The sequence below is a fragment of the Engraulis encrasicolus genome, chromosome 18, assembly GCF_034702125.1.
Source record: "Engraulis encrasicolus isolate BLACKSEA-1 chromosome 18, IST_EnEncr_1.0, whole genome shotgun sequence".
NCBI classification, from domain to species: domain Eukaryota; kingdom Metazoa; phylum Chordata; class Actinopteri; order Clupeiformes; family Engraulidae; genus Engraulis; species Engraulis encrasicolus.
The window spans coordinates 47,767,692-47,780,254 of NC_085874.1; the positions used below are offsets into that span (position 1 = coordinate 47,767,692).

General features: G+C 44.6%; 1 protein-coding gene across 1 annotated transcript in view; it reads right to left on the minus strand.

The window, feature by feature from the left end:
- ppp2r5a (protein phosphatase 2, regulatory subunit B', alpha isoform) overlaps positions 1-12,088 on the minus strand; it is a 134,333-nt gene extending 122,245 nt beyond the window's left edge. Inside the window, exon 1 of the mRNA XM_063223735.1 lies at positions 11,193-12,088. Coding sequence (XP_063079805.1) covers positions 11,193-11,340 — 148 coding nt within the window. The 5' untranslated portion in view covers positions 11,341-12,088. The remainder of the gene's footprint in view (positions 1-11,192) is intronic.
- Between the last annotated feature and the right edge of the window lie 475 nt (positions 12,089-12,563).

The window sequence follows — 12,563 nt, forward strand, 5'->3', positions numbered from 1 at the left end:
GAAATAAACCGTTAAAATTAGGTCCCTGAGCTCACAATGACCTTTAAATCATCATAGTAGCTTATTTACTCCGAGATACAAAGCTCAATTCATACGTGCTGGGCAATTTTAGGTTTCAATAAAGTTATAAAGCATTAGAAAAGTAAGTAAAAAAGCACTGAATTAAATGAAACGATTAGTCGACGATGACAATTCTTTCCGACTAATTTTTATAGTCGATTAGTCACGATTAGTCGATTAATCCTCCCAGCCCTACAAACATCACTGCAGCTTAGTTTTCAAGACTTTATTCTGTGCACACGCCGATTAACGTTTCGGTGTTGCTACATCTTCTTCAGAGTCCCAGCGACTAAGTCTTGAAAACTAAGCTGCAGTGTGCTCCAGCTCCAGCCTCTCCTGTTCAAGGACTAAAAGCGCCTGTCTGTCTGTCTGTCTCTCTCGGGAGATGTGAGAGCTTTCGCGTGTGGTGGTTGCTGTCAGAGCTTCGAGGGTCAGAGAGCATGAGGTGGAAAAATGGGCCATCTTACACATTTGCAAGCACGCACGTGCATACACACACACACACACACGCACACGCACACACAATGCCTCTGAGACAGTTGTGTGCCCCTGTTTGTTATGTAACATGTATGGTACAGTGAATGATCGCATCTGTCAGCCTCCCACAAGTGTTCCATCAACATGTGCACTGGACCTACCACACACACACACACACACACACACACACACACACACACACACACACACACACACACGACATCAATTGCCTGCCGGGAATATTTCCATGCACGGTTCACCGAGGGACAGCAATGTCACTCCTTTTTGAACACACACGCACACACACACAGAAACCCTTGCTTGCACCCTATACAAGATGACAAGGATGGCAAAAAAAACAATGCATGCCTTCAGATGTGCGAATGAATGGGGCACACAGAAAGCATTGTCCCCCAAGTGACAAGGACAATACGGCAAAAACATTTGTGAGGGAAAAAAAAAAAAAGTCTTCAGGGATGTGCGAATGGAGACCAAGGCCAACTGAGGTAGCTTACGTCTATGTCTGGCCAGTTCACCCACTGACGAGAAGTAGCAGCAGTCTTCATTAGCTATGGGGAGTTAGGGGCTCAGGGTGCAGGCCTAGTGATGATGATGATGAGGAGGACAGGAAAGGAGGAGGTGGAGAAGCAGGAAGATGCACGGCATGCTTGCAGAGGCAGTGTAAAGACTAACTTATACATACTGTATTGTGTTGGGGTAGGGCTATGAGTGTGTGATGATATTAAGAGATAGAAAAAGAAACAGAGAGCATTGTATTGTCATTATACATAATGAGATTTGAGTTCCCCTACAGGGTGGCACAGTCCTTTATAGATGCACATAGTGCAGAAAGTTATGTTACAGTGATAATTATGATAATGACAATATTTGAATAATAGTGATGGTCACTTAACTGTTATTGGCCCATCACTGTCCTGTCTTGGTATAGAGAGAGTATATGTCCTTACATGGTATAGAGAGAGAAACGTAATTTCATTTTCCTTGTATGACCTGTGCATGTGAAGAAAGTGACAATAAAAGCTGACTTGACTTGGTGGCGATGTTGCAGGCATACCAGACTTGCAGAAGCATACTACAATCAGTGACTACAACCAGAGCCATGCTCTGGATGCCATTATACATATTGCAGTGTTCCCACTCTAATTCAGATATAAAATTCCATGATTTTCCATGACTTTCCAGACCCAAAAAACAGAATTTCCATGACCACTTCCGTAAAAAGAAATGACGTTAAAAAGTGTGAAAACTGAAGATTATCTTCATCCCTAGAGCCGACGCAGAGCCACCGCCAGACTTAGGTGGGCTCAAAGAATTCTAGAATGTTGCATATGTTGCACATGTTGCAAAACCAAACAGTTTCTGGGGAAGCATTGTAGTATAACCAGTAAGAAACAATGTTATACACCAAACAAAAACGTTTTTACTTCTGCACAACTGTTAAGAAAATTCCATGATATTCCATGACTGTGCATGCAAAATGGTAAAATTCCATGACTGGAAAAACTTTCATGAAATTCCATGATATTCCAGAAATTCCATGACCCGTGGGAACCCTGCTATTGTGGTGGAGGAGGGATGTTATGGGTGGAGCAATGGCACATCAATGAGGGTGTGTAAAGAAATCTCGCACACTGTGACCATTCCACCAACAAAATTCAATACAAGGTTTTGGTCATCCAACCTTTACCTGAAGGAGTTGTACTGTAGGTCAGAAAATGAGCTCACATGGTTGGCTGCTTAGCATCTTTCACCTCCTCACAAAACGGATGTTTGTCAACGAAAAACCCATGTATACTAGTGATGATGATGATGATGATGATGATGCTATAATGACAAAGACCATTACAATTTGATTTGATATAATGACAAAGACCAATGTCGCCTTGGCCTACGGCAACTTCAATGACCTTGCTGACAAAGAACATTGCGTGGATGGATGGCTGTAGTCATGGTAACTCAACCCATTGCGTCAGGCAGCACAGGAGTCAAATCAAGCTAGTGCAAACAACGAGACTGATGGTTCTGCCAGAAGAGCTGAAATGCTTACTTGACTGGCTAGCAAAGAGGCATATGATGAACATTTTCACAAATAGTGCAATCTCCCGCTCACTGTCCTTACATGTGTTAAGTGGTTACAGGATTTTTGTCAACAAAGCTTTGACCAGGGGCGGTCCTAGGTGTGGGCCGACCGGGCTATTGGCTGGGGTGGCACCCAAGAGGGGGCCGCACAATCGCGAAACCCCGCCCCCAACGACATCGCAAAAATAGCTATATGCATATTCAAATATTTATTGACATAATAAAAATAGTTTAAAAAAGACGTTATTTCCACACTATTAATGCAATGTTGCAATAATAACATACTATTCGTGGGTTTTTTTCTGCTATTATAAGCATGTTTTGCCGGAATCAGCGCAACTCATTGAAGGATCCCAAACGGAAGGTGTTTAAAAGACGCCAAAGTTCACCAAGCCCAGCACTCCACTCTACACCACCCATGGGGCCGTTTGGCTTGAGGCGCAGCTTAAGCTTAGCTGGCAGTCAGAGAGTTTTAATGCCAACCTGACTGCTGACATTCCTTAACGACCAAGAAACCCGCCTAAACTCACACACACACGCATGCACGCAGGCACACACACACACACACACACACACACACACACACACACACACACGCACACACACACGCACACACACACGCACACACACACGCACACACACACGCACACACACACACACACACACACACACACATACACTGAGGGATGCCCTCGAGGCGGGAAACCAGTTGCAGGGTGACCTTTGAGAAAGTGCAGGGAACTGATTTGATTGGCTCCTGACTGAGCTGACTTCTCAGTGTATTTTTTAAAATGGCTGAAGTAGCGTTTCTCAACAGCCCCCCAGGGGGTAATAGGGAGCCCTAGGGGGGCGTTGAGAAGGATACAGCTGAGAGGTGGGGTGCTCAGTTGCCTTATGGGGGTGGGGGGGGGGGGGGGGGCATTAGTACATTTTATTTTCTAATACGATGGTGGGCATTGGCAGGCTTATGATGAGGTCAAGGGAGCGTTGGGAGGTTTATGATGAGGTCCAGGTGGGCGTTTATTCAAAAAAGGTTGAGAATTACTGGGCTTATAGAGCTTGAAAGTCCGCATTTCACGGGACCTAAGCTGACCATCTAACAACATGGTAGCGAGTAAATATCTTCCGATCTCAGTCATTACATGCGCTGGGCTACAAATATGCTGTTTAAGAGGCTAGATAAAGATTATTCATGCAGAAGTATCAATGTTTTGTTCCGAGGCCGTCTGCATGAAAAATGTGAAGAAACACAGCTTTCTAAAAAGTTTAGGGGTTCGTACGAAAAATTAAACAAAAATATCAGAAACAACATATGTGGAGCTCGTGGCACAACTCAAAGGGGATCGAAATATCATTTAAATACTGCCATTGGATTACATGCTACGATTTTCGGCTATAAACGCCGTTGAGGTCCCATGAAATCGGGGGAAGTGACGTCACTTTCAAGCTCTATGGAGGATGATGGTGACAAGATGGCTGCGGAAGGAAGGAATACGTGCGGTAGGGCTGGGGGATTCTGGAAAAAATGCGGATCACGGTTTTCTTGATGAAAATTAATATCACGGTTTTCTGCGCGATTTTTTTCACAAGCGGCGATTTTCCGCCACATCTCAATGTTTCTGAAGAAAAGGCTGAAGGCTGAGATAAAATCCTGAATTTTAATTAATCTCCATCTCTATTTGAATCACTTTTTTGGAATAAAATCTAAAAAAAAACCCTTCTCTCATTAAAAAGTGAACATTGTGTAGGTGAAAACCGTTATCAGGGTTTTTTAAGGGTATAGCGCCCAGCCCTAACGTGCGGTATGAAAGTTGACTTGTCTGCCAGTCAGTCAGCCACGCATGAGACTACAGGGACGGGTAAAGGGAGTGGCCAGCCGTCCAGCTTTGGGGCCTTTCACCTACTTCAACAGACGGGACAGGAAAAGTGTGCGTGTGTGTGTGTGTGTGTGTGTGTACGTGTGTGGAAAGAGGACTGACATTGCTGTCCCACGGTGAACCGTGCATGGAAATATTCCCAACAGGCAATTGATGTCCTCTGTGTGTGTGTGTGTGTGTGTGTGTGTGCGCACGCACAAGTGTGTGTGTGTGTGTGTGCGCACACACGACTGTGTGTGTGTGTGTGTGTTCTCACACGCATATGCACACATACCAGAGATCTATAGGTTAAAGAAGAAAAAATAAAAGTCATTAGGTCCTACATTAGGTAGAGTGAAATAACTGGTGTAACAACTGTTTGAGTGTGTGCAGATCTGACACTCACACACCCTTACTGCGAAGAATCAAACAGGGAGTGGACATGAAAAAGAGGCATAGTCACAAAAATCACACCTTGCAAAGCAGTTACAGAGAATACATTGTCTTAGTTTAAGTTTCTGCACGGCAAATACTGTGCCATTTCACCCTGTGTGTCCTGCTCATGTGTGAAAGAAGATCCCACCCGGCTTGCGTTTGGTGTACAGACAGACTGTGTGCCACTTCCTGCCTGTCATTGTTCAAATAAAGAAGAAACACACACACACACACACACACACACACACACACACACACACACACACACACACACACACACACACACACACACACACACACACACACACACACACACACACACACACACACACACACACACACACAATGGAATTTCACACGGCTGAACAAGAGATTCCTGAAGCTCGGAAGAAGATTATGTGCCGAACGGAATGCTCGTCTGAATCAACAGAGCAAATGGAACCATTAATGGAATTAGAGAAGACATCATCTGATTGAGATGATCTGATGAACAGAGAGAGAGAGAGAGAGACAGGCAGACAGACAGCGAGAGAGAGAGAGAGAGAGAGAGAGAGAGAGAGAGAGAGAGAGAGAGAGAGAGACAGGCAGACAGACAGACAGCGAGAGAGAGAGAGAGAGAGAGAGAGCGAGAGAGAGACAGGCAGACAGACAGACAGCGAGAGAGAGAGAGAGCGAGAGAGAGACAGGCAGACAGACAGACAGCGAGAGAGCGAGAGAGAGAGAGCGAGAGAGCGAGAGAGCGAGAGAGAGAGAGAGAGAGAGAGAGAGAGAGAGAGAGGCTTCCCCAACCTCTGCCTTCATCTGATAAGGATGTACCCGGCCCAGCTGGGCGAGAAGAGAACACTGTGTGACAATCAGTAACATGTTTCTCAACAAAATCAACAAAAAGTCATTTTGCAAAACACAAAAACACATAATTTACTAGACAGACAAGCAGAGGACAGGACACCAAAGACAAGCAGAGGACACCAGCACCAACGCTACATTAAATTAAAATCATACTCAAGGATAGGTGCACTCTGTGGGATAAATTCAAGTCTATTGCTCTCAGTCATTTAGGCCTGAGGCCCTGGTGGATCTTTTGCAGGGATGAAAAAATGATGTTTATCTGATGTAGCCTATGTAGTCAAAGACGTCCAAAATGAAATTGTCCTTCAGTGTAACGGATACCTTCTGCTGACTGTAACTGTAAAAAACATGACTCTTTTTATTTATTTATTTTTTTTCCAGTGAATTCATGAAAGCCTCGGCTGTCATCCATTCACTTGAATCAATTTAAAAATCGTGTTTCTTTTACAGCTACAGTCAGTAGAAGGTATCTGTATTTAAGCACGTAAGTACTGTATGACATGCTGTGAAATGGTATTTGGTCAGTCTACACCATACGGAGGAGGATGAATGGAAACCCGTGGTTATGGTTACAGTTTGAAGAAGGCCAGACGGCCGAAACGTCACTTCACCAATTAAACATGGAGCAGAGTGTGCGGCATTCTTTTCATTTTCTTTAACATTTGTATGCCCAGGAAGCCAGCACCTCAAGAAAGACTTTATTGGTGTGCGTTTTTCTATGGTTACTAATGTCCCATGACAAGCTGTAATAATCTAGCCCAGGGGTGCTCAACTAGAAACTGAAAAGGTCCACTCGCCAAATTTCGTATGTTTCCAGGGTCCAAAAAAGTCACTACGGACCGATGCAGAAAATAGCCTCACTCGCTGGCCGCACTGGCCTCTTGCTCACTCACTGAGTTGTCATAGTGATGATACTTTTATTTGTCATAAGACTGGCTTCGCAGAAATACACCTATAGATCGCATGGCAGCGAAATCTCATGTATAATTTATACATATTAAATACAGATGGATTTTGTCTTGGTCCGGATGACATTGCGTTTGGGTCCGCATCCGGACCTGCGTCCGCCAGTTGAGCACCCCTGATCTAGCCTGATTAGAATGACTTTCAAATCTCTTCGAGACTTGGTCGACAACTATCGTTCTCAGATGGCATGATTGACCCACCTCCCTTGGTTTGCTAGTGGTCGAGGACAGAAAAGGCTGAGCCAAAGTTTAAACCAAACACGGACCGTTGCTGATGCTTAAAGTTGATTGCTTCCCGCCAAAGTGGGTGGAGTTCTTCCCGCTCAAGGGGGAACCCGATTGTACCTGAATGTGACGGAGGTCATCTTGCACCTGTTCACCCCCCTCGGGGATCGAACGTGCGACCTCGTCAACTACAACGGTTCGGCAATGGGAGACACAGTACGATACCGCTGGGCCAAGAGACTAGTCTCTCGGCCCAACGGCACGAGACTGTATGAGGCTATCGGAGGGAGGTTTACAACGTTCCAGGCCAACTCTGTGCTAGTTAGCCTCCGTTACNTGAACAAGCAATTTTCCTGAGCGTGTGTAGCTGAGCCGAAGGTGTTACGTCACTGCGAAGGTGGAGCCTGGGTAGTAGTAACCGGCATTTGCTACACTTCCCATGTCTGTTCAGCTAACCCCTTGCTGCAGAGCCTCCATTATAACCTTATTGCCAACAAAACTGTAATGATCAAGTCGTAATATGTTACTTAAAGGTTCACCATGTAATATTTCTTGTAGTTTATTTCCAGAATTCATGCTGCCCATTCACAAATGTGACCTTTTTCGTAAATACTTACCACCAACATCACATTCTAACTATTCATTATGACTGGGAAAAATGCACTTTTCATACATGAAAAGGGAGATCTTCTCCATTGTCCGCCATTTTGAATTTCCAGAAATAGACATTTTTAACTACAAAATGTACTGTACTTTGGCCATACTAGTAAATAATAGTTCATTAAATATTCATGGAAAGATCAACTTTGGCAGTAGACAGCACAGTTTCAATGAGCAGCATAGTTGCAATACCTACGCTGACTACACAGTGCACATTTAAGTCTCTCTGTAATGTAATCGCTATGTTGTTATGATGTAACCAAGTGTTTTCAGCAAAGACTAAGAGTGAATAGGCCAGCCCACAGGCCCATCTGCAGCACAGCGGCGTACACACACAAAGCTAGCTTTTCGCTTGCTCGCCTAACTTTAACTGCTTTAACTGCCAATGAACAGGCGAGAAATACCGAACTCTGCATTCCAATTGGTTACTCGCTTACTCGCCTCGCTCGAAGATAAAATATTTTCAACTCAGGATCCGCCTACATTGCATGGCTTGTACAGTACTCGGCCTACTCGCCTGCTAGTCTCGCTGAAACACATTGACATTGTATTGACTTCATACACTGAGCGAGTAACTAGCAGCGATGTGTGTGTACGGCCCTTAAGAGGCTACAGCATTCACACAGTAGGGGTTTTGCTTTCTGCCAGTGTGTCTTCCTTCTGTGTGGAGCAGCAGGCAGCCCTCCACACCTCTCACTAGCTGGATGGATGTCAGGACAGGACTTGCCCGAGCAAGCACCAGCACCACCACAGCAACCCAAGTCAACAAGCCCACAGTTTAGGCTAGCTAGGCTACCCTGCAGGACTCTCTCTCTCTCTCTCTCTCTCTCTCTCTCTCTCTCTCTCTCTCTCTCTCTCTCTCTCTCTCTCTCTCTCTCTCTCTCTCTCTCTCTCTCTCTCTCTCGAACAAAACGGCCCATCTGCTCTACCTCACCAGCCAGCCGCACCTTAAACCTCTCCCATGTTCCAACGCACATAAGCAGGGAGCAGAAGTACTTATCGGGACTACACCAAGTGAAAGGAGATGTCATCAAAGGGACACTGTGTGAGATTTTCAGTTGTTTATTTCCAGAATTCATGCTGCCCATTCACTAATGTTACCCTTTTCATGAATACTTACCACCACCACCATCAAATTCGAAGTATTCATTATGACTGGAAAAATTGCACTTTTCATACATGAAAAGGGGGATCTTCTCCATGGTCCGCCATTTTGAATTTCCAAAAATAGCCAATTTTAGCTGCAAAAATGACTCTACTTGGACCATACTAGAAAATATTTGTTTACCACTAGTAAACTTTCATGTAAATATCAAATTTGGCGATAGCCAACCCAGTTTCAATGAGCAGCATAGTTGCAGTACCTTTTTTGACCATTTCCTGCACAGTGTCCCTTTAAGTCCTCGAAGAGCCGTACTATGAACACAAACCAGGATTTACCCCCTCTTCACTTTAGGCCTATATAGAGGCCACCAGACATAGAGGTAGAAAATAACACTAGAGGCGACCCCGCCCCCCTTCCGACGGCAATCTGTGGCGGCCATTATCTGTAGGTAGGTCTGATAAATGGAAATGAATGGACAAGGAGGCTCACCTCTGTCAAAAAATGGCTTAATAATGTGAAAATGTCCATGAACACACTCTACAAGGACAATAGTTGAAGTGTGTTGCTAAATATGTGCAGAATTAATAAAATTCGATTTTTAGATGTATTTTATCGACTCATATGAATTAAGTAGATATTTATCCTGACATTTCAAATCTGGTCTTTGATTAATGGGTTACTTCATATTTACACAGTTTTAGTCCATTTTTTAACAGAGGTGGGCGTGTTCTCCATTGACTTGAATTGACTGAAGGTGCCTACACTACCTACAGACAATGGGAGGCGCCATGTGCCACTTCCCAGTGCTGTCGTGAATTGCCATGTCCACTCTAGTGTTATTTTCTACCTCTATGTCACCAGATCCTCAGCAAGAAGGAAGTGATGTATATAGCCTTTTCACTGTAAAACATTGCAGTCAGAAGTGGTGGTAGCCATGGCCTAGTGGTTAGAGTTGGTCTTTCAGTCTAGGGGTTGCCGGTTGGAATCCCCCCCCACCCCACGTTGCATGTTTCCAAAGAGTTAAACATTACACTTGACCAACTTTTGAGTGCTGAAAAGTTATTGTTGGGGAGAAAATAATCATCATGACAGACATAATGTATCGGTGGAAGTGGGCCTTTGGAGATGTCTCTTTCTGTATTGGTGAACAAACAGGCAGACAGACAGAAGGCCCCTGTGACCGTCTGTGTCCACACACACACACACACACGCACACGCACACGCACACGCACACACACACACACACACAGCTCCACCCCCCAAAACACACCATGCTCCACCCCCCAAAACACACACTTTCACCCAGTCTCATGCACATGCCCAGATCAGATGCACGCCTACGTGTTTGCCTTGTACACACAACTCTCTCTCTCTCTCTCTCTCTCTCTCTCTCTCTCTCTCTCTCTCTCTCTCTCTCTCTCTCTCTCTCTCTCTCTCTCTCTCTCTCTCTCTCTCTCATACCTTGGCTACAGTCACCTGTGACTTGAACAACCAACACGCAAAGTTCCTGAGATTCCACTGAGCTCTGGGATAGCAAGGAGTGGCCTTCAACTGTACATGTTGTAATTCAGGGGTAGGCAAACATTTACTCCAATAAACCATTGTTGGGGAAGAAGAGGACTGTGTGTGCAGCACGCACATCCCAATCTTGTGTTGTCTTTTGGTTTGGTTTTCATTCTGACACTAAAAGGTGCTCAAAGTCAGCGTGTGTGTGTGTGTGTGTGTGTGTGTGTGTATGTGTGTGTGTATGTGTGTGTGTGTGTGTGTGTGTGTGTGATTTAGGCCTACACTGTGTAGCCTACAGAAGAACGTAGGCTATGACGACATGGAGGAATAAACTATCCATTCTCTCCCGCCAAGCGAAGCCTACATCATACATCACATTTGATAACACACCTAAATCTGGAAAGCTCCACTTTGGCAGCCAAAATTGTAACACAGAGATCTGGCTGCGCCTCCTCAGGGGCTGAACTTTGGTGCGAGGTGTGCTCGTCGTGGGAACAGCAGCAGCAACAACAAAATGCACGGCATTTCCGTCAATTGCTAAAAGTGCTGACTTGAGGAGTTCAACCGGCAACTCGGCGGTGAAATCTTTCACAAAACAAATAATAATAAAAAAAAACAGCTTTACTGATCCAAACAGCCTGATTTACAACAGGCCACAGACGAAACAATAGCGGACATCGCCAGACTTATCTGCGTAACAGGTGTAAAGAGAAACACGCAGGGTGCATTCGTGAAATAGCCCCTGTTACATAACTGGCAAACATGAAACATCATCACTTACATGGGAACGTTACTGAAACATGTCTGGTAGGCTATGCCTAGATCAGAGACAGCAATTGGCTGCTATCAGCGAATAAACCCTACTACAAGACAGCCATGATAGCGATAAGATAGATAGCGAACAACACTGTAATGGCACACAGCTACTATTTCAGGAACCATTCATCCTCTTACCTTTGAGCTGAGGAAGAGGTGAAAGCTCAACGGCGGTACCCGCTGTCCGATACGTAGACGAGCCTTGGGATTTCTTCTGTTTCTGGGCCTTTCTCATTGACTTTCGCGTGAAGCCATCCACTTTCTCAGCCGCTGTGATAGCCGACATTTTGATTCATTCACTGTGAATTATTTTTGACAAGTGCGCCAGGCGGTCGTGCCCAGCTTTCCAAGAAAGGATTAGTTGTTTGAGGAGTGTGCGCAAGCTTTTTCGGAAGATAAAATACAAGGACAAGCCGACGTGACAGTTTCCTCCTCTTGTGTTAACCTTTTAGCAGTTTCTCCCCACAGCCCGCATCTCTCTGTCCGCTGGTACTTTGCAGAACTGTTTACAAAATGAACCGCACAGAGTGGTAAAGTCATCCAATGACATCGGAATAGTTAACCATCGAATGGTCCAAGAACTAAAAGCGACGGAGAAAGAATTAGATAGTTGCACTTGCTAATGTCATTTCCGAACAATCCACAGGTTTTTGTGATAGATTCATGTAAGGTTTGATGAAAGGCAGCAACCGAGCGCAAATAGTTTTAAAAGAACTCAAAGCGACTAAGTAACCTCAACATGTTAAAAGTTAGCCTACATAGTAGCACGCGCTGATGTTGAGCATTCTGTTGTCGGAACACGCGTCATCTCGTTTCAGCCAGCGTAGAATAGAATGCTGACAAGTTGCTCAGTTCTCTGACAAAACCACGCAAATGCAATAGCTAACCTATCACAATAATCTCTTAGTCATAGTACTAAACTGCCCAGTTCATTCCTCACGGTTCCGACCGTACACAGGAGCCTAACTGGCGTAAATTGTAAAGTTCATGTCCGCGCAGGTGAGGCTTCAGCGTCCCATCCGTGCAGAAGAATTATAAACAGCTGTAGAACGTCGACTAGGCGTTGAATAACATTCTGTACTTGTGTCACAGTGCGTCACTGACAGGCGGGAAAGACATCCAATCTCGGCTGCCGAGAAGGACTGCTTTGGTGCTTTGGCCAATAGAAGCAAAGCGCCATCATAATTATGCTATACTCAAACCAATGGAAAGTTAAACATAAACAAATATATTTACTGTATTTTCCTTTCAGATCCCTTCTAAATTAATATTACATAGGTTGTGGGAAATCGTTTGTATTAGGTCTATATTATTGGATTTTTGAGTAACAGCGTGCATAACACGGCATAACAGTTTGAGCACTGTTGTCAACATCAACATCATGTTCACACCTCGGGTAGCAGCATCCTGGCACAACAAGCACAGAGATAATGTCAAGTTAAAAAAAAAAACTTTTGAGGCACTTCTTCAGTTAAAATGCATTTAAAATCGGCCTACATGCCTACACTT